Source organism: Gorilla gorilla, chromosome 19, assembly GCF_029281585.2.
Source record: "Gorilla gorilla gorilla isolate KB3781 chromosome 19, NHGRI_mGorGor1-v2.1_pri, whole genome shotgun sequence".
Taxonomy (NCBI): Eukaryota; Metazoa; Chordata; class Mammalia; order Primates; family Hominidae; genus Gorilla; species Gorilla gorilla.
In genome coordinates, this window is record NC_073243.2 from 112136452 (window position 1) to 112164431 (window position 27980).

The 27980-nt window shown below is 56.2% G+C and overlaps 2 protein-coding genes across 5 annotated transcripts in view; both read right to left on the reverse strand.

Annotated features, from left to right (window-relative positions):
- Positions 1-847: 847 nt before the first annotated feature.
- On the reverse strand, positions 848-6441 carry LRRC14B (leucine rich repeat containing 14B). The gene is made up of 2 exons (XM_004059103.5): positions 5193-6441; positions 848-2878 (listed from the first exon to the last, which is right to left on the reverse strand). Exons 1-2 carry the CDS (start codon positions 6089-6091, stop codon positions 2233-2235), a joined length of 1545 nt encoding a protein of 514 aa, XP_004059151.1. The 5' UTR covers positions 6092-6441; the 3' UTR covers positions 848-2232.
- A 4402-nt stretch (positions 6442-10843) lies between these two features.
- Positions 10844-27980, reverse strand: part of PLEKHG4B (pleckstrin homology and RhoGEF domain containing G4B) — a 94102-nt gene continuing 76965 nt past the window's right edge. For 3 of the 4 annotated variants that reach the window (XM_055367952.2, XM_019013267.3, XM_055367951.2), the window contains exons 15-20: positions 26784-26873; positions 26472-26702; positions 24849-25019; positions 23811-23991; positions 16139-16300; positions 10844-15810 (exon numbers count right to left, since the gene is read on the reverse strand). In XM_055367952.2, coding sequence (XP_055223927.2) covers positions 15491-15810; positions 16139-16300; positions 23811-23991; positions 24849-25019; positions 26472-26702; positions 26784-26873 — 1155 coding nt within the window. In that variant the 3' untranslated portion in view covers positions 10844-15490. Of the gene's footprint in view, positions 15811-16138; positions 16301-23810; positions 23992-24848; positions 25020-26471; positions 26703-26783; positions 26874-27980 lie in introns of those variants that run through there. The other variant, XM_055367956.2, reaches the window with a different exon arrangement.

The window sequence follows — 27980 nt, forward strand, 5'->3', positions numbered from 1 at the left end:
CTCCATTTTGAAAAAGACCTGTACTTTGAATAATTGCTTTGCTGAGATGTTGTTAATGTGTAGCTTTGCCGCAGCCACTTTGACCCAACATGGAGCTCACAAAAACATGTGTTGTATGAAATCAAGGTTTAAGGGATCTAGGGCTGTGCAGGACGTGCCTTGTTAACAAAATGTTTACAAACAGTATGCTCAGTAAAAGTCATCGCTATTCTCTAGTCTCAATAAACCAGAGGCACAATGCACTGCACAAAGCCGCAGGGACCTCTGCCCTGGAAAGCGGGGTGTTGTCCAAGGTTTCTCCCCATGTGGTAGTCTGAAATATGGCCTCGTGGGATGAGAAAGACCTGACCGTCCCCCAGCCCGACACCCGTAAAGGGTCTGTGCTGACATGGGTTAGTAAAAGACGAAAGCCTCTTGCAGTTGAGAGAGAGAAGTCCACTGTCTCCTGCTTGCCCCTGGGAACTGAACGTCTCGGTGTAAAACCCGATTGTACATTTGTTCAACTCTGAGACAGGAGAAAAGCTGCCTTGTGGCAGGAGGCGAGACATGTTTGCAGTAATGCTGCCTTGTTATTCTTTACTCCACTGAGGTGTTTGGGTGGAGAGAAACATAAATCTGGCCTACGTGCACATCCAGGCATAGTACCTTCCCTTGAACTTAATTATGACATAGATTCTTTTGCTCACATGTTTTTGCTGACCTTCTCCTTATTATCACCCTGCTCTCCTACTATATTCCTTTTTGCTGAAATAATGAAAATAATAATAAAAACTGAGGGAACTCAGAGGCCAGTGCCAGTGCAGGTCCTTGGTATGCTGAGCGCTGGTCCCCTGGGCCCACTATTGTTTCTCTATACTTTGTCTGTTTGTCTTACTTTTTTCTCAGTCTCTCGTCCCACCCAACTAGAAATACCCATAGGTGTGGAGGGGCAGGCCACCCCTTCACAGCGGGGGTAGGGACACACCTGGAGTGGGGTGACATGGGGGCCCCTGGGGTGGGGACACACTCCGGGAGGGGGTGACACAGGGCAGCAGGGGTGGGGGCACACCTGGGGAGGGGGTGACACGGGGGCCCCTGGGGTGGGGACACACTCGGGGTGACATGGGGGCCCCTGGGGTGGAGACACACCCATGGTGGGCGCTGTCATGGGGTGTGACTTTTGAGTGGAGCCATGGACACACAGTGACTCAGATCCCTGGTTTTGGGTCTGAGAACGACTTAACCACACCAAGTACTCACCTGTCTGAACTGCACTGAAAGACGCATTTTATTTGCATGTAGTTATTCTAGTGCTCAGCCATTTCTTTGCACAAAGTCACTCTTGGTGGACACCAAGTCCAAATGTGTCTTAGGTGGTTGTCAGCTTCTCCAGGGGCTGGTCAGGTGCTAGACCTTCAATTAAACACCCAGAATAGCTCCCGTCAGTCTAAGCCTCAAGCCCCGCAGGACACAGTGAATGTTGGTGAGAAACAGTGGAGCGGTCGGGCAAAGGCCTCCCCACAGCGCTGACCGCCCTGGTCCAGGCGGCTCTTCAGCGGACGCCTGTGCTCACCCACTCGGATGCCCCTCACGGTTCTGGGGGCTACACTAAGTGAGAAGAAAAGCCGCCACTAACAGCAACCAAAAGCCCCGCGTTCCCTGCACGCCCACCTCATCCCATAAGCGGCAGGTCCAGACAGCGGGTTGTGACCAGCAGTGGGTGGGAGCCTCCTGCTGGAGGAAGCAGGGTCCGGTTTGCTGTTCACTTTTCGCCTCTTTTTCTCAGTTGTTTTTCATGGGCTGCTTATTTTGTGCAGTTTCTGTGATGTGTTCTCTCTTCCCCTCCCCCTCCCTGCTGTGGAGCCCAGTCACATTTGCCCCCTGAAGCTTCATCTTGCGCCCAGTGCCCAGATGCGCCGAGGCCAGGTCGGCCACTCCTCACACCTCCTGGGCTTCTCTGCTCTTTGCCATGTGGTGTCTGCCCCCGCTGACCCTCAGTCACTGTCTCTTGGTGGCTTCCCCCGCCTCCAGAACCTTGCCGTGCTGCCACTAAAGGGCACCGCATGGCACCTCTCCTGGAAGGCTTCCTCTTCTACAGCGCTTAACAGGCTCGCCTACAATTTTCACTAAGAACTGCTTTTGGTGGTGGTGGTGGTGGGGATGAATGCCGGGCCCAAGCCTCAGATCCAGGACTAAAGCCCGGGGCACCTGCAGGCTGAAATGCAAGACCTGTCACTGGTGCGAGTGGAGGAACTACTCTATTTGTTTGAGTGCTCTGGAGAAGTTTTCTAGAGCAGTTTTGAAAGCTTGCAGCAAGAAAGCGCCAAGCTCATTGCTTGTTTCTTGAATGTCTGGGTCGAAACTTCCAAAGAGAGGTGTGGAGACCTGGATGTCCTCTCGATCGGCCCGCAGCAGCACGGCACGCAGCTCCTCGGCGATCTCGTCGTATTTCTGCTGGTCGAACTTGGACATGGCCAGCTCGTCCTGGGGGTAGGCGGCACCCTCGGGGTAGCAGTCCTTGGGCACCGGGAACTCAATGCAGCGCAGCTCGGGGAGCTCACAGAGTGCGGTGAAGAGGCGCCGGAGGGCGCGGGCCGACAGCGGGTTCCCAAGGAACTTGAGCTGGCGCAGCCGGTGGCAGGGGCTCAGGCCCAGGATCAGCATGCCAACGTGGCTGTCTACGATGCCACACTCCTCCAGTGTCAGGATCCTCAGCGTCCGGGAAGCCTGGCTGAGCAGCCTGAAGAAGGTCGAGGGGTACAGGCTGACCAGATTGTGTCCACTGAGGTCCAGCACCTCCAGGTGGGCAGCGTGGGCACAGTCTGCCAAGAAGGCCATGTCGGTGTGGTTCAGGGCACAGTTGGCCAGGTCCAGCACTCGCAGCGGGGTCTGTAGGGGGCTGCAGGACACGGGGGAAAGAGCACAGGTGAGAGGAGGGTCCCAGGAAGGAGCCGAGGGCTCAGGCGAATGGGAACAACCCATTTGTCCATCATGGGGTCAACACACAGTCACGTCCAACCACCGCCTAATTTCATACAGCCTATGAGCTAGGAGTGGTTGTTATATTTATATAATAGTTTGTGAAACGTGAAAAGTTACATGATATTCAAACTCGGTGTCCATAAATAACATTTTACCAGAGCACAACCATGTGCATTCGCTTAGTGTTGGCCATGACTGCCGGCCGCCACGTGGTGAAGTCAGCTATACCCAGAGGTCTGGCTTTTGTCCTCAGCACCTAAATGGTAAGTTTGTTTTGTCAACAGCTGCTTTTGTGTTGTCTGAGAAAAGTGATGCATGTGGCCATGAGAACGTCCACTCAGAAAGTGGACGGGGTGGAGCAGTGAGACCACAGGACAGAATGTCTGCTCAGAAAGCAGACGGTGGGAGGCAGTGAGACCACAGAACAGAATGTCTGCTCAGAAAGCAGACGGCGGGGGGCAGTGAGACCACAGGACAGAATGTCTGCTCAGAAAGCAGACGGCGGGGGGCAGTGAGACCACAGGACAGTGCCGCTCCACTCTGACAAAGATGAATCCCACATGGTTTCAGAGCTGGGAAGGGCCATGGAGGCTTCCAGTACAGTCTTTGACTCACCTGGGAACCCTAAAGACCCCCCAACTTGCCCCACATCCCATATTCTGACTTGGTTGGTGTAGGGCAGCCTAGCTCTAATACAGGGGCAGTTGGAGTGAGACCTACTCTGGTCCTGAGCTCTCTAAGGGAGATCTCCAGAGCAGAACTGCATCGGGACATGGCCTCACTGTCCTCGCTGAGCCGGGGGACACAGCTGGGGTCTGCCCCATCCCCACCTTCTCCTTAGGAGGCTGCCTCACTCTCCACCCACCTGCACCTGCACCCACCTGCATGTCCCGCCCAGGACATGTCCCTCCCCACCCAGGACTGGGACCACTGCCAGGTGCCCCTGTACCACCTGAGAAACCACCGCCAGGCACGCCCCCTGCCCGAGGTCCCACTGCAGGGCACCTCTATCCCTCAGGACCCACCGCAGGGCACCCCCATCCCTCAGGACCCACCGCCAGGCATCCCCCACCAGGATCTACTGCCTGGTGCCACCCCAGGACCCACAGCCAGCCACCCCCCACCCCAGGACTCACCACCAGGTGCCCCCACTTCAGGACCCACCACCAGGCACCCCCACCACTGCCAGGCACTTCCCCCCAAAACCCACTGCCAAGCGCCCTACCAGGACCCACCGCCAGGCACCCCCCAGCACCTGAGGACCCACCTCTAGGTGCTTCTCCAGTACCTACCAGGCACCCCTTCCCCCTAGACCCACTGCCAGGTCCCACCCCCAGGACCCAAAACTGGGTGCCCCCCGGACCCACCGCTAGGTTGCCCCACCAGGACCCATCACCCGGTGACCCTAATACCCACCGCCAGCTGCCCCTCCTTCAGGACCCACCACCAGGCTCCCTCCCAGCACCCATTGCCAGGCACCCCGTTCCCCAGGACCTATCACTGGGCACCCCCTTGGACCCACCGCTAGGCACTCCCCCTCCAGGATCCACTGCTGGGCACCCTCCTTGGACCCACCGCCGGGCATCCCCCTCACCACTGCCTGAGGCTGCCTTGGCCTGGCCCCTTCCTAGCTGCTGCCTTCTCTGCCTCCTTCACGCAGATCTGCTGAGAGGATCCTGCATGAGCCTCCTGTCCCACCGTGGGGAGGTCCATGCAGCATGGAGCCCAGGCCTCCCTCGAGGGAGACTGAGAGGATCCCGCCCTGTCAGGCCTTCGGATGAGATGGCACCCTTGGCCAACAGCAGCCCTGAGCCAAAGGCACCGACAGGCTCAGATTTCTGAGCTGAAATCGTGTTTGCTGTTTGAAGCCCCCAAGTGTTGGGGTGACTCGTTCATCAACAATAGACAACTCCCCACACCATGTAGGCACTTCTGTTTCGTCTGTTTGGTAATTTCCGTATTCTCTTTTTTTAACTGGCATTCTCTCCACATCCCTAAGTCACACACGGCAGCCCGCTTCTTTCCTGGTGGCTCTGACTTTCGGTGCTCTTGCCCCTTGGCGGGGCCGCTGTCCTGTGGCTGTGGCCACTGTCCTGTGACTGTGGCCACACCCGGAGTGAGAGGCTGGAGGCCGTGTAGCCTCATGGCCTTGGACGTGAGCAGGCCCCTGGACTATCTCTCCTTGCCTCTGCAGCCACCAGCCCGCCCTCAGTCCCCTCCCCAAGACTCACCCAAGCAGCGTCGGGATCTTCCCGGTCAGCGTGGAGAAGGCCACACTGAGCTCAGTGAGCTGCGCCATCTTGCTGAGCTCCCGGGCGATGGAGGCGAGGAGGGGGTGCTCGCCGTCGGGAGTGGAGGCGTAGGTGGGGGGTGCATCAAAGGCTTTGGTGGGCAGGGTGAGCGAGGCCAGCCGGGGGAAGCCCACCTGAGCCAGAAGCTGCTGCACGTGGCCCGCATGCAGCCGCACGTTGTGCACCACCTCCAGCTTGCGCAGGGCACCCGGGCCAGCCAGACGCAGCACGTGCAGGAGCTGGCTGGGGCTCAGGCTGTCCGCCCGGAACGAGGGGCAGTGCACCCGCAGAGGGGCCGGGCCCGCTGGCCTCAGAGCCTGCACCACCGCCTCGAAGTTGCCCTCAGTGACGAAGAGGTCGGCGAGGACCTCGACGGGGCGCCCGGCTGCGAGGGGCTCTGCCTGCAGCTCACAGCAGGTCCTGGCCAGCAGCTGGGTGCGGCCCCACCTGCCCAGCGCCCTCCCGCATGGGCACCGCTGCACCTGCACATCTCGGATGCCCGTGAGGTCAGCCACCCGCAGCCGCCGGCGGCTCCGGTCCTGCAGCACGTGGTCCGCGAGGCCGCGCACCAGCGCCTCCAGGCAGGCCCTGCAGGTTCTGTCGCGCAGGTCCTGGGGGTGGTCGGCACTAGGACCCAGCAGCGCTCCCAGCCGGAACTCCTCCAGGGGCCAGCGCCCCAGCACCGCGCGCGTCACCTCCGCCTGCTCCAGCAGGTAGCTGGCTTTGAACAGGAGTGGGTAGAGGTTGTGGGCCACGCTGTCCAGGCTCTGCCGGGCCACCTGGGGGTGGGACACCAGAGCTTCTGCAGAAATGAAGCGGAGTGACCTCATTGTGTCCATGGCCCGAGACAGGACCGCTCCCCACGACTTTCCCCAAGGCGTGTGCCCTTCACGCCTATCTTTAGCTGCAGCAGCTGTGAGCAGCCTGCCCTGGGGGCCCTGCCACTGGGCCTTGTGATCATCTGACTGCTATTTTGGTCCTGGGACGCCTGCGTCTGCCCGGCCTCGGGGCACCCAGCCGTTGGGAGTTGCTTGGCTCAGGCACCCAGCCGACACAGAAGGGCAGCCCGTGCCCATGGCAGGGCTGGGCAGAGAAGCCTGTGCTCCATGCTGCAGAAAGCCAGTCTTGGCAGGCGTTCGTGCTGGCGGCCGGTGAGGCCAGCGGGCAGGTCCTGTTTACCATCCAAGCGGGGCTACTGCCCAGCTCTGGGCACCTCCCCCGCCAGTCAACGGGGCAGAGAACAGGCCAGGCCCCTGCGCCTCACTCGGTAACCAGTTCCCTTTCCACAGTGGCCTCTGGGGCCGCTCCCACACTTCGCCTCGCATCTGGGGTGAGACGAGTGGCCAGGAATGGAGCTGCTGTTTTGCCCCTTCCCTGTGCCTTTCCTTCTCCCCAAGGACCCGGCGGGGGTGGCTTCCCTACTTTCCATGGGAGAGAGTGGCTGGGAGAGGTGGAGCCTCCCTGATGGCCTTGGATGAGCCCCCAGCTCTCTCTGAGCTGCAGTGTCGTGTCTGCAACCCTGCCGCCTGTGCGGCAGGGAAAGCTGCAGGGAATGGGATACACCTGTGTTGTGGGGCGGTGCCTGATGGTTCACTCCCAGCACTGACCGTGTTGGACAGCTGATGGGTGCTGCACTCACCTCTCCCCGTGACACTGCCACTCAGGGCAGGGTCAGCACACATCGCTGCACACATCACTGCACACATCACTACAGGGCACCACGTGTCCATGGGCTTTGGAGGGTCATGGCCATGAGACAGAGGCTGAGGGAGACTGAGAGAAGTGAGTGACAGAGACTGAGACAGAGACAGAGGGACAGAAACTAAGAGGGAGAGAGACAGAGACTGAGGGAGAGAGAAAGGGAAACAGAGACAGACTGAGAGAGAGACAGAAAGGGAGAGACAGAGACTAAGAGAGAGAGAGACTGATAGGCAGAGACAGAGACTGAGAAAGACAGACAGGGGGAGACAGAAAGAGAAACAGCAGTGGGAGGGGGAAGGCTGCTGAGCAAGCTTGGAGGGTGCTGGTCATGGGTGCCCCACCAGCCTCCCTGTCTGACCCTCCCCAGTTTGTTCCCTGAGCCTGAGCAATGCCTCTCCCCGGGAGGCAACCCATGCAGAAGGGACTGTGCTCCGTTTTGGGGCCCAGGCACTGTCCAGAAGGCGGAGGTGTGTGTCAAGAGGTGGGTGGGCCCCGACCCCACCCTTCAGGGGTGGCTGCCCTCGGCCAGCCGATGTGGGCCCCCAGGCTCCCCTCATGAGGTGCACAAGAGGTTTCCCCAGACACACGGCCCCTTTCCAGGACCAGATAAGAGATCTCGAAGGACACAGTAGAAAAACATGTTCCATTGATTTTTATGATTAAAATTTTTAACAATTCAGTATTGATACAAAGTAAACACTTTACAACAGTGGCAGGTAACGCCATTTCCCAGACACCTTTTGGATTCTGAAAAGTGGTTTCCAGAACCTTCCTTTACCTACTCGGGCTCTGTGTGGCCCAACACCCTGCTGTCACTGCGGGGCCCCTGGGTCTCGGAGGCTGGAGACCATGGCTGGAGACCATGGCTGGGAAGGTCGGCCAAGGTCTGGGCCCCTGCAGCCTCCCTCTCTCTTACTGTTTTCCCTTCTTTTGGAGAGGGGTGGTCCTCTTGGGGTTCCCATTCCAGCAGGACCACTCAGCACAGGTTGGGTCAGATTCAGGCTCAGCTCTGGCGCCGCCGTCCCAACCTGGGGCCACGGCTCTGGGCTCCTTACAGGAAATGCCATGACAAACGGGCGTTCTTTCTCAGACCTAACTCAAGTGCTGTCCTGCTAACTACATGGGACCTGCTGAAACCGAAATGAACCGAGATTCCAGTTCTGTGCAGAGACGGCCGGACCTGCGTTGGGGACATGCCTGGACCACCCAGCCCACTGGCCTTCACTGGTCTGAAAGGTTGTGAGGTACACTGGTCCTAGAATGGCTCACCACGGCTCTGAGACACTGTGAGCCCGGCCATGGGCGGTGGACACGGGGTGAGGGGGTCTGGTGTTCCCACCCTGGGTCACCCCATGACCTTTGGAGGGCAGGACAGTTCCAGGCTGCAGGAGCATGGGGGTCTGCAGCTGGCAGGCATTGCTGAGTCCCTGCTGGACCAGGGGTAGAGGAACCATCCAGGAGGAAAGCAAAAGAGGCCAGGCCTAGGGGGCAGGGCCCATTATGGGCGACCGCAGGCCCCGAACGGCAATGCTGACCACTGGTGTGCACAGCCCCTGCCTGAGACCTTCATTTCCAGGCCCGTGCACAAGTCTGGCTCTCGAGGACTGACCTCCATCCCAGCTGTCAGAAGAAAAACCGCTGTTACTCACGTCGCACGGGCCTCTCCCTAGGACCCGCTGGCCCCTCAAAGCTGTGACAGCACAGACGTGGCCTGGCACCCAGCAAGGCCTGACACCTGATACACACGGTGGGGCCAGGCCGGACGGAGAGCGTTGCTGAGCCCTGCCTCCGGTTCCAAAGCTCGGGAGGCTCCTCTGCGAGACCACCTTGTGGTGCAGAGTGGATCTGCAGCTTGAGGGGAGCTCCAGGTCCCAGCCAGACGGGGCGTGGACTCGGCGGCAGCTCCACCCAGCTGGTGTCATGGGCGTTCTGTGGGCAACAGGGTTTGGACCCTGAAAGTGCCAGTTCTGTCTGCTGCTCTGATCCGGAACAAGAGCGTCTGTCTCGTAGCAGCTACACGTGTGACACAAAAGCTCTCATTTCACACGCGGTGTGGAAAACATTCTCTATGTCACAGGCACACAGAACCCACATTCACCCATCGTTTTGTAATTAAATCTTGGACCTACGCCCCAGGTGGTCAGTTCGGGCTCAGCCAAGGTGCTGATCCCCCAGGGATGGTGGGAGCAGCCTGGACCCTGGCCGTTTTCTTCTCCTGGGTCTCAGGGTGGGTCAGCATCTCCCTGCAGGGTTGGTCCTCTGTGAGCCCCCCCAGGACATCAGGCAGGTGTGAAAACTCTGACACAGCACGCAGCCTGGGAAGCATGAGTAACAAAGCCCCCACGTGGGTGACCTTGGGAGAGGCGTGTCCCCAGGACAGAGCCTTGTCTGAACGGGAGGCTGGAGCTTTCTCCTCATGGGGGCTGCTGAAGGCCCAGGGCAGGCACGCCAGCGCCGCCAGCCCCAGGACCTCTGGTTGGCAGCAGAATCCGTCCTCTGGCAGTGGCCCTGAGGGCTTGTGTTTCCTGTGGTCAGAGCACCTGGCAGGGGGCTCCTGAAAGCAGGGCGGGGGCAAAGGGGGGCCAGGGATGCCTGGATCCTGGGGGAGCTGCTCCTGACAAAGGAATGCTCGAGGGAACCCGGGGAGGTGGGGTGGCCTCCTGCTGCCCTCTGACCTGACAGGCGGACCTCCTGGGAAGACGACCACCCTGGGGCCAAGGGTCCCCTGCCTCCATGTGACCCTGCCAGCCCTCTGGGTGCACTTGGTTACCAGGATGTTGAGGCTTGAGACCTTTGGGAGCTACAGGCGGGCCGGGGAGTGAGGCTGCCCAGCAGATGCTTGATGGGGGTGGGGCCAGGCGAGCTGTTGCTTCAGAAGCATCTAGAACAAGGCGGTGAGCTGGTCAGGCAGCCTGGTGGTGGCGGCAGGCCAGGCGATGTGAGCTCCCCTTGGCTACTTTAGGGTCAGCCAAGGAAAGGTCTTTCCTTATGTAAGGAGCATTTTGCCTGTCAGAAAACCAGCCTGAGGCCTGAGGCTTGGGGGTTTTGTTCTGACCACAGGGAAGAAACTGCTGGCTGGAATGGTGTTGGCATGAGGGGTCTGGGGACGTGGACTCTCCAGGGCGTGCCGTGCTCCATCTAAGTCTCTCAGGTTCTCAGGGCTCCCTCAAAACCCAAACCTCCACTGCTGCTGCCATCCAGGAGGGGCCCGGGCATCTCCCCAGAACCGGGGATGGACGCAGGCCCAGCTAAGCCACAGCCCTCATGACACCTGGCAAAAGAAGTGGTCTCTCTGGAAGGTGATGGGGATGCGGCGCCCGTCTGATCAGCCTCTCCTGAGTCGCCTCCCTGCTGTCCTCAAGGGGATGACATCTGTACCTGCCCAGTTGTGTCTGGGGCAGATGCTGGCACCCCTTCCTCACCTCTGAATGTAAAAACACTCTTGCTGGGCACTGGGGAGCCTTGTAGACTCATCCACGAATGGGGTCAATCTGAAGGCCGGCACCCTGGGGCCGTGGGAGGGTCCTGGGGAGGGCTAGAGCTCACTGCGGGAGCCCCAACCTTGTCCAGGCACAGTCCCAGGATGGCTCCTCCCAGGGCTTGGTTTAGAAACCACCTCGCTGACCACCAGCCCTGAGCATTCAGGATGGTGGGGCCACACACCCTTCCTGGGGGTCCCAGTACTGAGGTGGGGGAGGAAATCACACACCTTCCCAGCTCCCAGTGCTGAGGCATGGACGGGGGGGCAGGAATCCCCACACCGTCCCTGGGGGTCCCAGTGCTGAGGCATGGACGGGGGGGCAGGAATCCCCACACCGTCCCTGGGGGTCCCAGTGCTGAGGCATGGACGGGGGGGCAGGAATCCCCACACCGTCCCTGGGGGTCCCAGTGCTGAGGCATGGACGGGGGGGCAGGAATCCCCACACCATCTCTGGGGGGTCCCAGTGCTGAGCCGTGGACGGAGGGGTGGGCGGGCAGGGAGGATCCACACCCTCCCTGGGGGGGGGGTCCCAGTGCTGAGGCGTGGGTGGGAGCGGTGGAGCTCACCACCCAGGATTGCTCAGGCAGCTTGGAAGGAGGCACTGGTGGTCGAGGCGAGGGGGCCGCTGTGGGGCTGTGGCCGCAAACCCTTCCTGGGCAGGGCTGGGGAGGCATCAGGAAGTGACTCTGGGAGATGCTGGGCCAGGCCAGGGCTCCAGGGCTGTCCCTCCACGTGCTTGGCGATGACTCCGGGCTAGCGTCACTGCGGATGGGGATGCATCGGGGCTGTCTCCCATGTCCCCTGTGGGCCCCTCAGCTCCCAGCACCCCCAGTGCTGGGCGGAAGTGGCCTCACGTGGCGGGGCGAGTGACCCTGAGGGACACAGTGGCCGCCTCTCCCACTTCTCAGCACCTGCTTCAGCTCATGGGCCCGGAACCCTGGAGAAATGAGAACACGTGTTCTCCATCTAAATGAAACCTTCGTGTCTGCTGGTGAAGCCCATGAGGCCTGATTCAGACAGAAGCATTACTCTGCCTGGAAACAGGTGTTTCCTAACCCTGCCTTCTGGAAATCAGAGCCAAATCCCAGTGTGGACAGAAGGCCAGAGTGAGAGGTGCCCAGGGCCAGCTGGTGTGGACGTAACTCGGCGGGCCTCTTCTGCCAGCAGGAAGCCTGTTTCACACCAGGGCTGGCTCCAGGACAGTTTGGACGTGCACAAGAAACTCAAAAAACAGAAAATGAGGCCAAAGAGCCCCATGGGTTAAATAAAAAGCAGGAGCAAGATGGCCTCCCAGGGCTGGGCACCTCCTTCCCCACAGACACCTCAGCCCTGCAGGGTAGCCTTTGCATCTGCCCAGACCAAGTCGCAGGCTGAGGGGTCCCGGCCGTGGGGATGCATCCCACAGCCCGATGGGTTGCGGGGCTCCCGTGGGGCTGGTGTGGCTCCATTTCCACATCCCGGCTCCATGCTGTCAGGAGAGAGACCCAGGCTGGTGTGGCTCCATTCCCACATCCCGGCTCCATGCTGTCAGGAGAGAGAGACCCAGGCTGGTGTGGCTCCATTCCCACATCCAGGCTCCATGCTGTCAGGAGAGAGAGACCCATCTTTTGACTGGAGGCTTGTGCCAGCCCAGATGGAAGGCACCAAGGTCCTGGGAGGCCCAAGGACGTGTTCAGGATGGCGCAGTCACTCCTGCTGGCCCTGCTGGCCTGGGCATATCCCCAGCCTTGCTCCCCACTGGGTTGGCCACAGGCATAAGCTGTGCCCCTGCACCTGGCCCTGCCCCCTGCACACCTGGACCCCCAGCAGCCTCCTCTTCCACAGGCGTAGATGCCTTCTGATTTGAAGCAACACGCTTGAAGTGGCTTTCACGGGGGCAGTGGCATTTGGGTTCCTGAGGGCACCTGTCCCAGGCAGTGCCAGAGTGTGGCTAGAGCCTGGGCGGCCTCTGGGGCTGTGTGATGGTGGCTGTCCATATTCAGGATGCAGAGGTAACGACTTCTGTGGGCACAGCCCCTGCCTCCCAGGGGAAGTGCTGTGTGCATGATTGTACTTTAAAAAAATACTGCTTTGTTGGGATTTAAGCGACATACGATCCACTGCACATCTTTAAAGCATGCAGTTTGACAACTCTGGACATAGAACAGACCCGTGAAGTTACTCATGTGGTCACCAATTCAGAGAGCAGGCCTGTCTGTGGCTTGCCGGCATCCTGCGCCCCGCTCGTGTTTGCCGTGATGGCCGGTGGCTGCTTCAGTCTCTCTCCACTTGTTTTCTGTGTCGCCCCCAAGTCCATTCTTCCCTTTCCCTCTTTCTCTACGTATTTTTGGACTGGACTTTTAAAAATTCCATTTTATCTCCTCTGTTGGTCTATTAGCTGTAATTCTTTGTTAGTGGGTGTTTCAAGGGTTTATAAGTACATCTTTAGCTTACCACAATCTACCTTCAAGTGATACACCTCACTTCACGTATCACATCCAACGTCTCCCAGCCATCACGCTGCTGTGGTCACACAGTTCACCTATGCGTATAGTACAAACCGCAGATACGTTAATACTTTTGTTTAAACAGTCAGTTAACTTTTATTTATTTTTAATAGAGATGCGGTCTTGCCATGTTTCCCAGGATGACCCCCAATTCCTGGGCTCAAGTGATCCTCTGGCCTCAGCCTCCCAAAGTGCTGGGATTAGAGACATGAGCCACCGCACCCGGCCAAGCCACTCATCTTTTAACCCATTTCCCGTTTAGAAAAAAAAAAGTGCAGCTCACTGCCGGCACTCATTTCTTGGGGCAAACGGGAGACGGGCTAAAGGGATTTAAATAACGAGGAAAATCTTGAATGGTGCACATGCTCTTCATTTTTCTTTTCCCTGAAGCACATCATTTAACATTTCTTGTAGTGCAGGTCTGCTGGGGATGAAACTGTTAGTTTCTGCGTGTATGAAAATGTCTTTATGTCACCATTGCTTCGGAAAGATTTTGTCAGGTACAGAATGTGAATTTGGCAGTTTTCTCCTTAGCACATTCCACTGCCTCTCACCCATGCTGCTCCTGAGGAGTCAGCCATCCTCATCAGCTTTGTGCCTCCCAACAGAACATGCCCTTGTCCTCTGACTGGTTTTAGGATTTTCTGTTTATCACTGGTTATATGCAATTTGATTATGATGTGCACTCATATCTCTTGTGTTTGGAGTTCACTGGGTCTATGGACTCCAGACTTATACCAGTGGCCCCCAGGTTCTCAGGCCTTTGGCCTCTGAGAATTACACCACTGGCTTCCCTGGCTCTGAGGCTTTAGGACTCGGACTGGGCACACTAGCAGCTTCCTTGGGTCTCCAGCTTGTGGATGGCCTATTGTGGGGCTCTTGACCTGCCAAAATTGTGTTAGCCAATGCCCCTAAGGCCCCTCTCATCTGTCTGTCAGTCTATCTATCATCTATCTATCTATCTATCTATCTATCTATCTATCTATCTATCTATCTATCTGTCTGTATATATATCTAGCTATCTCCTATTGGTTCTGTCTCTCTGGAGGCCCAACAAATGCAAATAGTTTCCACTGATGTGTCTTCAAGGTGCCTCATGGTCTCTTCTGTGAAATCCAATCTGTTACCCCATCCAGGATAGTTTTCACTGTCAATATTGTAGTTTCTCACCCTGTAAGGTTGGTCTGGGTCTTCTGAATCTCTTCCATTAAGTCATTTCTTAACCTTTTTTTTGAGACAGAGTCTTGCTCTGTTGCCCAGGCTGGAGTGCAGTGGCGTGATCTCAGCTCACTGCAAACTCCGCCTCCCGGGTTCACGCCATTCTCCTGCCTCAGCCTCCCAAGTAGCTGGGACTACAGGCGGCCAACACCATGCCCGGCTAATTTTTTTGTATTTTTAGTAGACGGGGTTTCACCATGTTAGCCAGGATGGTCTTGATCTCCTGACCTCGTGATCCGCCTGCCTCGGCCTCCCAAAGTGCTGGGATTATAGGTTCTTAACTTTAACTTTATGGACGCCTGGGCTGCAATTTCAGCCACAGTTTGAATTCTGTGATTCTAGCACAGACGCCGGCTCTGGGTGGTTGGCTTTGCCAGGTGACTCTCCTTGGAGTGTTTGCCCTTGGCTGCTCCTCTGCACGCCTGGCACTCCGAGGTCAGGCACTGTGAGTTTACCTTGCAGGGTGCGGACACTTTGGTAACCCCTAGATCATCTGGAGCTTTGTTCTGGGATAGAGGGAATTATCTGGGAATGGTCTGATCATTTTAGGTCTTCGTTTTATGATTTTGTAGGTGAGTCAGGAGCAGGGCTCAGTCTAGGGCTAATTATCCCCACTCCTGAGGCAAGATTTTCTGAGAACTCTACCTAATGCTCACAGACTGGGAGTTTTCCTAGTCTGGCTGGTGGGAGTGGGTCCTGTCCCCAGCCCACATGAGTACCAGGAATTGATCTTTGGTCTTTCAAAGGTTGCTCCCAGCCTTGGTAGCCTCCCTGTTTGAGTGTGCGAATGGGTAGCACCCCACTAGGTGCTGGAGGGGCTGATCTGGTGAGTCTTTCCCCATGCAGGCATCTCTCTCTGGCACTCTGACCTGCCAACTCCTGCTGACTTGGTCTCTTCAACTCATGGAGGCTGCTGGGCTCTTCCTGGGCCCCTCCCTGCACTGAGGCCTGCAAACTCTCAAGGCGGAGGGAGGTCTGAGGCCATCACCGGGCTCACCTCCCGTTTTCCTGTCTCAGGGATCGTGGTCCTTTGTTGCCAAATGTCTTGTGTCTTGACATCTTTCGTTTCATGTTTAGCCTTTTTTTGTTTTGTTTTAGGTCTGTTTCCTATGCTGTTGTCTTGGGTGGAAGTGGAAGGTTTGTTTTTTAAATAAGACAAAATTATAAATTTGTTTGAAAATGTTAGGGAATGTCTAAAATCCTGGGAAATACCTGGACACCTGCTGTGCTATTCCCTCTGGATCGTTCCAGCCACGCGATGGGCACCGCCACCCCCAGAGTCATCAGGCCTGGCGTGCTGCTCCCTATGTATCATTCTAGCCACATGACGGGCACTGCCACCCTGACAGTCATCAGGCCTGGCGTGTGCGGCTCAGCAGCACAGCAGGAGCCCCCTCACGCACTGCAGCCTGGATGCCCGTCTCCAGTTCTGGCTCTGGCTCCTCTTCCTTGACGCAGGCTCTGATGTCAGATGACCAGGGGCTGTGGGCAGGGCTCCATAGGCCCAGGTGGGCTGGGCTGGAGGACACAAGCAGGCCCAGCGACCCCAGGATGGAGGAGGACTGGCTGCTAGAAGAGGAGGTGCTGCTGTCTGAGATGGTGGAGTGTGGTCGCTTGAAGGGGGCGGCACGGTCAGAGGAGGACACCGCTGTGGACCCTCTCATTTGTGACTCTGGAAAGGGACAGAAAGCACGTCGGGCTGGCTTCCGCTCCAGAAGTGCAGCCCAGGTTCGGGAATGGGATCAGAGCCGTCCGAAAGGCCGACCAGGCTTTGCCACTGCAGTCATGCCCATCCAACCCACCATGTTGGCCACTGGCCCAGTGCCCTCTGCAGGACGAGTGAGGGCGGGGCCGAGGCCACCGTACCCGTGCCCTTGACGACAGGCCTGGTGCACTCTGTGGGCGAGTGAGGGTGGGGCCGACGCCACCGTACCCATGCCCTTGATGACAGGCCCAGTGCCCTCTGCAGGGTGAGTGAGGGCGGGACCGAGCCACCGTACCTGTGCCCTTGATGATGCTGTCGGGGACCCGGTCGCTCATCACTGCACATTTGGGAGCCCGGTTGCTTATCACTGCACAGTCAGGGGCCCGGTCTCTGGGCTTGACATCCATGAATGGCTGGTTGCCTATCCCCATGGACGCCATTTCTTGGATTCTGAGTTCTAAGACAGAAGAAAGTATGACAGTTTCCAAAGCAACTCGGGGGCTAATGCCACCCCAAAGACGCCCGGTACCCCTAATGCCCTCAGCCCAAACCAGGAGGGTGTACAGGGTATACCCACCCTGCCCCACGAGGGGCATGGGGGGCCAGGGTACTGAGGCTTCCCGTTCCGGTTTTCAGCACCAAAGAGATCTCTCCCAGGGAGCCCAAGGCAGTAACCAAGGAAAAGGAAGCCATGAGGCCTTGGAAACGGCGTGTCCAACCTGGGGGTGAGGAAGGGTTCCTGTCAGCTGGTAAGCAAGGGAGGGCCACACAGCAGGTCCCAATTAGAGCAGGGCTCAGAGGCCTGGGAGCCGTGTCCATGGGAAAGACAAAACAACAGGTTTCTAGGAGTTTGAATATTGAGAGGAGAGCTAAGCATAAGGTGAAAGTTTGGGAATGAACTTATTCTTGGTCAAATTAAGCAAAGAAAAAAGATATTAATTGTAAGGAAAATGTATGAGGATAGAAAACATAATTGCATGTATGTAGTCCTAATGCCTATGCTGAAGAATATTATCGTAAGAATTGTTTTCCAGAGGTCTTGGGAGAACGGGAAGAAGTGCAGTGTGTGTGTGCTACAGTCACAGAGTTACTGATCATCTTCACCAGTAGTAACGTGCAAAGCTGGTTTACCAAGAGCGAGTGTCCCCTCTTGCAGGGAAAGGGCTGAGTGTGGCTGCCCGCGACACAGGGCTTGGAGTTGGGCAGTGAACAGGACATTGCTCTTCCCCTAACTCCGAAGCACTATTTTAGGGTTAGAGCTGTGCACGTGGACGCGGGACAGCTTCCTCCTCTGGCTGCAGTGGGTTTGCTCGTGTACCTTACATCCAAGCCCACGGCCAAGAACAACCAGAAAAGCTGGACACACTTTTTGAAGGTTTTTTGGAGGTGACAAGGCAATCTAGCCTCAAAGGGCCAATGTCCTGGGCAGATGTGGAGCTCACAGGCCACTGGACACTTGACACCTTTCTGCCCCTCAGGGCACTGCTGGTGGCCGATGAGCAGAGAGCTCATCTTGGAGCTTGGAGGCTGAGAGCTTCTGAAAAAGCATAGGGTGGGGAGATAAAATCTGGAATTCAAGGACCACTGGGAGGAAGGGCCTGGGAAACTCCCGGACATTCAGTGGGGACCTGAAAAGGGAGCATGGACTTTGCCAGGAGTGGGACAAACGGAAGCTGGATCAGCTGCCCAAAGGTCTGAGGCGGACTTCATGCAGTCCCTCCCCGGAGTGCGTTCAGATGAACCACCCCTGCTCTTCCCACAAAAATAAATCCTTTGGAGATGAAGACACCAGCCCAGGCCTCAAATGATCCTTACACATTTCCTACATCATATCTACTACTTAATAAAAAAATTATCAGGCACACCCGGAGAAAGGACAAAATGAGGAAAGGCTGAGGAAAACCCCAGATAATTAAACATCCACGAGATAAAGGTTTGGACGTCTCAGACAAGCCGTGGAGGTAACCAGGATTAATGTGGCAGGAAGTAGATCACAGGATAGAGAGTCTCAAAAGGAAACCGAAATCCATCAAATAAAAGGAATCAAACACAAACCTACATATCAAAAATAAACCAATAATGAAATAAGTGAGTTTAATAGCAAAGCAGATCAATGAACTTTAAGATGAGTGGAAAACACACAGAAGCAGGGAAGACGTGATCGAAACACAGAAATCACACGAGAAACATAGGAACATGTAAAAAGGTCATACGTGTAATCGGGAGTTCCAGGTGGAGTGCAGAGAGTGGAGCAGGAGAAGTGATCAAATGTTCCAGAACTAACCCCACGCTCGGACACAGGCAAGGACCACCATGCTTGGCCGTCAGAGCATAGCTGGCCTGGGGGCAGCCAGAGAGCTCTCATTCATGGCGGTGGCTGCCCAGGTCTCTCTGCCTGGGGGGTGTTCCCCACCTTCCTGTGGATGGGACAGAAGCATCAGGTGGTTCACACACCAGGAGGAGCCTCAACAATGAGGGACAGGAGTTGGCAGAAAAACACCCAGGTCCTTCAGTATGTGGGGGTCCCTCAGCATGTGGGACAGTGCCTCAGTGTGCCTGTCTTCCAGAGGGTGTGTGCAAGGACCTGCCCATCAGTCACCCTCCATGGCCTTCCCCTCCTCTCTCACTCCCCTGTTCTCACCAAATAGGTAGAAAAGAAAGAGTAAGATACTCGATTTATACCCAAATTACATTAAATGTAAACACACTACTCCAATTTAAAGACAAGGTTAGTCAAACTAGATAAAAAGATAAAAGTGAAATCAAACATACGCCTTTTACAAGAGATGTATCTCAAATATAAGAACACCAAAAGTTCCAAGTAAGAAGATGGAGAAGTATGTGTCGTGTAAACACTAACTTTGCAAAAGGAAACTGGAATAGCTATATTAATAGGAAGCACAGTTGGCCTTCTGTATCTGTGGGTTCCATATCCACAGGTTCCACCAAGGATCAAAAATATTTGAACAAAAAGCAATTAACAATAAAAGTTAAAAATACAAATAAAAAACCAATATAACAGCTATTTATAAGCATTTTCATTGTATTATGGATTATAAGTAATCTACAGATGATTTAAAGTATATAGGAGCATGTGTGTAGGTTCTATGCAACTACTGTTCCATTTCATATCAGCGACTTGAACAACTGCAGATTTGGGTATCCGTGGGGGAGTCCTGGACCGCATCCCCATGGACATAGAGGGACAACTGTAGATCTAAGGCAAAAGGCACTGCTAAAAATAAAGAGATGCATTTCATTATGATCAAAGAGGCTCTGTTTCTAGGAAGATACAGCAATTCTATATTACTATGCACCTACTAATTTAGCTTCAAAACATAGGAAGCAAAAATTGACAGAGCAAAAAGAAAAATAGACAAATTCAAATTTACAACATCATGGAAGATTTTCACATAATTTTCCTAGTAAGTGATAAGCAGCCAAAAAGCCAATAAGGATATAAAAAATCTGAAAAACACAATTTTCAAAACATGATCAGAACTCTGCAATAACAACTACAAAGCACACTTTCTCTTCATGTGCACATGGAAAATTTACCAAAATGCTAGGATATACATTTCAAATAATCGAAGCTGTTACAGGTAGTTAGACAGGCATGAGCGGGGCAGGAGAGGCTCCCCCACCCATCGGGAATGTCGGGTGATGGCTTGGCATATTTGCACTGTCTCTCTAAAAGTGGTACCTTGGGAGCCAGTGCCAGGGAGAGGGTGTTTCCTGATGGTCCACACCTGCTGCACTAAAGTGTTAATTGAAGGCAGGTGCCAGGAGAAGCAACTTTGTGCATTAAGAGACAAAATGGTAGAATGTGACCTTTAGGGGGAACCCCACCAGAAAAGGGAAGAAAGCCTCAGATGGGGATGCATACAACTTCCTAAGCACACAGGGCATCCTCACGTTCCCCCAACAGAAAAGGGAAGAAAGCCTCAGATGGGGATGCATACAACTTCCTAAGCACACAGGGCATCCTCACGTCCCCCCCACAGAAAAGGGAGGAAAGCCTCAGATGGGGATGCCTGCAACTTCCTAAGCGCACACGGTGCATCCTCACGTCCCCCCACAGACAAGGGAAGAAAGCCTCAGATGGGGATGCCTACAACTTCCTAAGCACACACGGTGCATCCTCACGTCCCCCCACAGACAAGGGAAGAAAGCCTCAGATGGGGATGCCTGCAACTTCCTAAGCGCACACGGTGCATCCTCACGTCCCCCCACAGACAAGGGAAGAAAGCCTCAGATGGGGATGCCTGCAACTTCCTAAGCACACACGGTGCATCCTCACGTCCCAAGGGAAAGGTGTGCACTGTGCACACGGGCAGCCCAGCCTAAGGGGAGAATCATGGGAAAGGGGCCGGCCCAGAAAGTCTTAGGATCAAGGATAAATGGGGCACTCGATCTCGGTGCCCGCTTGGGTCTCTTCCAAGTGTGCTTTCGTTTCTTTCCCGCTCTAAAAGCCTTTTTAAATAAACTTCCACTCCTGCTCTGAAACTTGCCTGGGTCTCTTTTTCTGCCTTACATCCCTCAGTCAAATTCTTTCTTCGGAGGAGGTAAGAACTGAGGTTGCTGCAGACCTGTACAGATTTGCCGCCGGTCACTCGGATACCTTCCACAGACAACAAACTCTAGTGTATATTATTTGACCAAAGTGGTCTCAAACTCAAAACTGGTATCACAAAGTTAACTAGAAAATCTTGGAAATTAGGTAATACATTTCTAATAACCCATGATGAGTCCAAGAAGAAATTAAAGTGGAAGTTAGAAAATATACTGAACTGACTGTGAACAGACACATGACATATACAGACTTGTGGGATGCAGCTAAAGCCAGGCTTAGGGGAAAGCCTGCAGTCCTAAATACGGCACAAAAACTAGAACAAAACAGAGGCTCAAATCAATGACCTAAGCATCCACCTCAAGAAATTAGGTAGAAAGGAAAAGCAAATGAAACACTGAAAAAGGTAGACACAAGAAAATAACAAAGAGTAGAAATTAAATAGAAAATAAGTGTGTAGATAATCAATTAAACCAAAATTCTGTTTTCTGAGAAGACTAATTTGGCAAATCCCTGGCAAAACTGGAGAAGTCAAGAGGCCTTAAGTGACCAATGAGGCAATGGGGAGGGGGTGCCAGGTCCTAGACACACCTGAAAAGCATTAGGCTCCGCTTTCCAGGTGACCCAGCTGTACCTGCAGAGGTTGGTCAGCTCTGTGGCCCAGGCCCCACAGCCCCAGGCCCAGGCAGAGTCCTGTGTGCCTACCCTGTGCTCAGCTGCCCACCTGACCCTGTTTGAGGAAGGCTGTGAAACTAAATAATTTGAACTCAACGCTGTGGGAACTGTAAGTTATTCTGAACCCTGAGAGGAACCCAGCAATGCCGAGTCTCTGAGCATCAGCTGCACCTTCTGCTTTTTCTGGTAAATGGTCAGCGATGACCGGGAAGCACCAGAGATAAGAATCTCTCAGAACAAGCCTCCGCCTCCTCACAGAATGTTAAAGCAATCTTCCTTGGAATGCAGCAACCTGTACTAATCAAGTTGCTGTCAAGTTGGCTGCAACCGTTTCTGTCTCTGTAAGTGAAGCCTCAGCTTCCCCACTTGGGAGCACAGACCCCGTCCCTTTGGAGGCTGCATTCTGGGGTGGCCATTCTCATGCTTTGCGCTTGAATCAACTTAGTTCTATTTTCTGAATCTGATTATTCAAGGCTGGCAGGGCCTACTTCCTGCAGGCTCCAGGTGCTTGGAACACAGGAGGGGTTGAAATGGACAGATCGACCCCAGGGAGACTTTGTGCACTACAGTCAGGCAGACCCCAAACAGGAAGCAGGACCGTGGGTTACAAAGGAAGGAAAAAGGCCAGGAAGGCTCTTCAGGATGGTGGCATCGCGGAGGTGAGGCCTCTGGCCAAGTAACTGCTGTTGGGGGCTGCACAGGGGTGAAGCCCACGGGGGTGTGGAGTAGCCAGGAAGCTGGGGGCCAGAGGGGGAGCCTGTGGCGACGCCATGGGGCCCCCTGTGCCTGACAGAGCTGGCTCCGGAGTGTTTCAGGGGCCGGTGGGGAGGTGGTGGCTTCACCTGGAGGGGGTCAGGGCTCAGGCGGGGTGCAGCCGTGCAGGAGCCCTGGTCGTGTCTGCCTGGAGGGGTCAGGGCTCAGGCGGGGTGCAGCCGTGCAGGAGCCCTGGTCGTGTCTGCCTGGAGGGGTCAGGGCTCAGGCGGGGTGCAGCCGTGCAGGAGCCCTGGTCGTGTCTGCCTGGAGGGGTCAGGGCTCAGGCGGGGTGCAGCCGTGCAGGAGCCCTGGTCGTGTCTGCCTGGAGGGGTCAGGGCTCAGGCGGGGTGCAGCCGTGCAGGAGCCCTGGTCGTGTCTGCCTGGAGGGGTCAGGGCTCAGGCGGGGTGCAGCCGTGCAGGAGCCCTGGTCGTGTCTGTAGCTTGGGTGCCTGGGTTTTAGGTCTGAGAGGCCAGAGCTGCCGGGGTGGGCTTGTAGGGTAGAGAGGGACAGCTGGGTTTACAGTGGCTTTGGCTATTAGTGAGGTGCTGGGGCAGGACCTGCAGTTGGAGCTCAGTGTGGGAGAAGGTCTGGGGTGGGGGGTGGTTGCTGGGAAGGTGGTGTTCGCAGCCGCCAGGCTGGAGGAATAAGCACAGAGAGTCACCCTCAGTGAAGAAGTCGGTGGGGGGAGCAAACGAGGGTGGACATTGAGGGAGGAGGCCTGGGGAAGGGGATCCTAGGGTGGGGAATGAGTGCTCTGGGGAGGGCCCTCTCACCTGCAGGAAGACTGAGGGCTGACCATGAGCTCAGCCTCCCAGGGCCACGGGGGCCAGACCAGCAGGGCAGGGGCAGGAAGTCAACCAGAGGGTTAAACATGGAACCAGACCTGCGGGGGACTCTCGGGTGGCCGCAGTGCCTTATGCTCGCTTGTGGACATGAGAGACACGTGTGTGAGTGCTGTCGGGGCCAATCCAAGAACTTTCTTGTCAAGTGCTGACCGAGGAGCCCCCAGGTGCCCCAGACCGGGTGGGCCTCTTGGGTGCCCATGAGGAAGAAAATGGACAGTCCGGCTACTGGAGGCTCCTCAGAGTGATTAGGCCCTTAGAGAGACTGACTTTGGAGATCGAGTCACGGAGCTCAGCCCCTTCATTTCTGACCTTTTGTTAGAGATTTCCTTGCCTCCTTGCCTCCCTGTTCCTGGCTCAGACCAGAGAGCCATGAGCCAGAAGACCCTTGGCTATTCTGTCCCTAACGTGGAATGCGAAATATACCCCTCACCCTTACCAAAAAAGAAACGCTGACTGCAGCCAACCAAACTGCTATAACTGTGCACCAACCCTGTATAGAAAATGATGTGATCCTGTTGTTTCCCCAGACCGTGCCTATACAAATGGCCCTTAAACCTCCCCACTTTGGGGCAATGACCCCATCCCTTTGAAGTCTGTGTCCTCCCAGTTGGCCATCCTCAGACTTTGTGCTCAAGTGAACTCAATATTTAATCATACCGCCTGAATCTCAGCATTAAGGTTGATAGCCCAGCTCCCAACCCACGCCTCCACCCCAGCCCCACTCCTAGCCTTGGCCCCTGACCCCTGGACTCAGTCTCTAGCCTCCACCCCAGCCCCACTCCTAGCCTTGGCCCCCAGCCCCTGGACTCAGTCTCCAGTCCCCACCCCAGCCCCACTCCTAGCCTTGGCCCCCGGCCCCTGGACTCAGTCTCCAGCCCCCACCCCGGCCCTACTGGCCCCCCGGCCCCTGGATTCAGTCTCCAGCCCCCACCCCAGCCCCAGCCCCCATTCCCCAGCCCCTGGACTCAGTCCCCGACCACAGCTCCAGCCCCAGCTCTAGCCCTGGTCCCCAGCCCCCTGGCCCCTGGACTCAGCCCCTGGCTCTCACCCCAGTCCCAGCCCCGACCCCCACCCCTAGCTGTGCCCCTGAGCCTGGCAGGCCCTGCGGCCCCCATCTTCCCACCTCTGCTCTTTAGTGCCTGCCGCCACAGGATCCTCCCTATGACATCGGTCCATGCACTCTTGACCTCTGCCGAGCTTGCTTGGAGAATGTAGGTGTCCTGAGATTTCCGCCGCCTGCGAAACCAAATCTCAAACCTCAAGCCACTGTCCCCGACGTTCTCTGTCATCCCGATCTCGGCCGTCTGCAGTCAGCAAACACCCGTTGCAGCACCATCAGGAACACAGATCTCTGAACAACTGGCTACCCAAATTCCTCAGTGCTGGAGGTCACTTCACCCAGACACCAAATGACAAATGTGTGGGATGGGTCAGGGTGAGCGAGACCACACTGCTCACGAGTGTGTGAGGCTGCTTGTGACCGTGCCAGGGAGAGTGCCTGTGTGCAGGATAGCTGTCCGTGTGTGCGAGGCTGCTCGTGAGTGACTGCTTGTGAGCGTGCAAAGGAGAGTGTACAGGACTGTCCCTGTGTGCAATGCTGCTCATGGGTGTGTGAGGCTGCTTATGAGTGTGCAAGGGAGAGTGCTTGAATGTGAAGGAGATTGCACACTGTCCATGAGTGTGCAAGGCTATGCACGAGTCTGTGAGGCTGCTTGTGTCTGAGCCCATGCACCCTCATGGCCTCTGTCAAGAAGGGAGAGACCTCCCCTCCCTCAGCACAGCCGAGTCACAAGCGGGAACCTGCCCACCGTGGCGCATCAGCAAAGCCCTCCCTGTGCACCTCCGAGAGCCAGGGGAAGGTCTGTCCCTGTGTTCACCTCTGCACAGGATCCAAAATGCAGTTACTGACTGAGTAGGCACTTGTTTCTCAGCCCCTGGACTGGACATGGGACTGGAGAAGACACACTTCTCCTTGCAGCTTTTGGAAGGCTAACGTTTTCAAGAATTTACCCAAGAACCGCAGAAAACAAACATCGCGGTGCGGCTCCTCCCAGCTTCACTCCCTCCCAGTTCCTCTGCTCGCCTCAGGTGAGACAAGGGTCCGAGACCCCCTTGGAGGGCCTGGCTCGGCCTGCACCCGATCGGACCGGGCGGGCGCTACCTTGAAGGACTGCTTGTACAGGTAGACGTCGTGGCTGCCCTCCACCTTCTGGGTCTTGCTAAACAGGATGAGGTCTTCAAAGAGGAACACATGCCTCAGATACTTCTTCCTCCCGCAGCAAACGATAAACTCATCCCGGCATCTCAGCTGCCCCTGTTCCTTCAAATTCACCTGCAGAGGAACACACAGGTGGATTTCATCCAAGAAAATCCGGCATCTGTGGTGGCACAAGTCACTGTCTCCGTCTAAATGTGTTAGCTTCGTGACAAGACAGAACAGCAGCCAAACTGCCATAAAATCTGGCAAATCCGCCTTAATGTTAGCTGTTAAAGGTTTCAAAGAGCATCAGGATAGAAACTGCAGCATCACATCTAAAAGCTCAGGAACTCACCCAGTTCCCCCCAACCCTCCTGTTTGACTCTCTGGGCCCACACACAGGGGAGGAGCCCTGCTCAGGGGGTGAGCGTCCCACACCCACACCCCGGCCCCTGTTCCCAGGTCATATGTGCAGAGATCCCAGGGTAAACCTTGTTGCGATTTATGGAACTTTCTACTTCAAAGCCCTTGCGTCCATTTTGATGGAACCCCCTGCTGAGGTGGTGCTAGAGTCCCCCTCACTAAATAGCCCCTGGGAATCCGACAGCCCCTCCCTCGTCCCCACAGAAATCCCTTCAAGCTGGGTCAGGGGAGACAGCAGCCCCCAGAGATGGAGCCGCCATGCCCACCAGGCTGTCCCTCCCCTAGTGGAATTTACCCGCATGACAGGCACGGTTGGCAGAGCCTCTCCCATGACCTCCATCCCACGGACGCCCCTGGGGCTCCTTGGCTGAGGATGCTGGGACAGCCTGAGGCGCCTTCACACAAGTGACCAGGAAGACTGACTATACCACTTCCCAGAAGCAGCCCCAATTCCATCGGTGTTGGGGGCCCGAGATGGGCCTGCCTTTTCCAGCTCATGTGGGGTCCCACCCTCCACGGCCCTGCTCTGCCATTGGGGTGTCACCCATCCCAGGCCACAGTGGAGCCAGCGCCCCCACGCACCGGCCATTTCTCAGCTCACCCGTGGCCTTTTGGGCATCTGGGGTTTGGGGCAGCCAGGGCAGCCTTCACTACACTGAGCTGCACAACCCCCGTAGAGGGGCCTGATAAGACCCATGCGGCCGGTCGCGGGCAGCAGCATATGGGTGAGCTGCCGCAGGCCCGTATGAACGAGCCAAGGTCAGCCCCACGCCTTGGCCCTAGTGCCTTCTCACAGAGGGCTGGGGTGCAGCGCCCACGTCCACCTGTTTTAAATACAGCCCAGGTAAGCAGACTTCCAGTTATTCAGAGCCAGCCTGCTTTGCATGTCCTGTAGAACGGCAGCCAACATCTGCCAGCCATTGTCAAACCCCGGGGCTCCAGGGGCCTCGAGCCTGGCTGCTCCCTGACATTGCCCAGACAGGTAAGACCCTCCTCCCGGTGGCCCCCGCTGCGGCCTTCAGAAGGCTGTGCTTTGAGGGACTTCTCTGGGGCAAATCTGCCAGCACATCACCAAGAAAACTGTGCTGCTGGGGCCAAGACTTTCTCACCAGCAGCCTCAAATTCCCCCAGCTTGCCTGAGCTGCCAGCGTCTGGGGCACTTACGTCACAGCCGCGGATGGCGTCCATGGCCAGCAGGTCATTGCCGTGACGCAGCTGGAAGCAGACCACGACCTCGGCGGCTCGGAGCTCGCCCAGCTCCTGCCCCTGGGCCAGGCCACAGCTGGCCTCCTTGAGCAGGTCCTGGAGTAGCAGTGCGTACTTGGCCACGCGCTGCACGGGCCGCAGCAGGTAGGAGGCCAGGTCCATCTTGTCACCCAGCTCCCGCTGCTTGTCCTGCAAGGGCCGGGTGAGAGGGTCAGCTCCGGCCTGGCTGAGGGCCGGGCAGGCTGTGGGGGGCGGGCCGAGGGGGATGACCTTGAAGAAGGCGTTGCCGTGGCTGCTGAGCAGGGCATCCGACTGCGGCTTGTTTTTGCTGTAGATCACGTACATCCCAAACTGCTCTTCCTGGAAAAGCGGAGGCGACTGCTTGGCTGTGGGAGTGACAGGCCCAGAGACGGCAGGCTCCTGCAGCCCGGGTCAGACTTGGAACTGCTCCCATCCCAAGACCCCCCAGGTGCAGTCTGTACCATGATCAGGTGAAAGGGAGACTCGGCCCTTCATTAAAGACTATCAGAGTATCCCCAACACGGGGGCTCCAGGGGTGACCAGTTTACCAGCTTCAGCCTCAATGCTGAGAATTCTGTAATTTGTCTTTAAAACACAGACTCCAGGGGGTTGAGGGGGGAAGAGGATGCAGCTGGCAGTGGGCCTGGGAGGGCGTGGGGGGCATTGGAATGATTTGGTCCATGGCCAAGAGCTAAAGCTGTCAAGACATTTAAAATTGCCACAATCACGGTCAATATGAATCTTCACTTTATGTCTAAAAGCACCTTTTAAGAAAACGCTGAGGCCAGGCACGGTGGCTCACACCTGTAATCCCAGCACTTTGGGAGGCTGAAGTGGGCGGATCAGGATGTTGGGAGTTCGAGACCAGCCTGGCCAGCATGGTGAAACCCCGTCTCTACTAAAAATACAAAAATTAGCCGGGCGTGGTGGCGGCGCCTGTAGTCCCAGCTACTCAAGAGGCTGAGGCAGGAGAATCACTTGAACTCGGGAGGCGGAGTCTGCTGTGAGCTGTGATTGTGCCACTGCACTCCAGTCTGGGCAACAGAGCGAGACTTCATCTCAAAGAAAAAAAAAAAAGGAAACACTGAAAAGATGTAACATGCGCTTCTTTTGTCCACGGCTGTTTTCGTTGTGAAAATCTGTGCTCAGTGGTCTGGGACACACATCCCATCTGCCCACAGCACTCAGTGAACACCTGTTGAAAGCCTGTCAGTTTCTTTCCAGAGTAAATTAAAAACTTTATTAAAGACTCTCAAACAGAGAGATTCCACATTCATCACTGAGAAGCAACTTATGAGGAGAGACCACTGGGTCTGTACATTCAACGTGCTTCCAGTTGAAAGCCTCACAGGGAATTCTCAGAACGGGACAGGCTGGTCCCTCTGGCAGGTAATGGGGCACCCAGGGGCAGGGGGCGTGTGAAGAGGTGAGGCCTGGCCTCTCCCT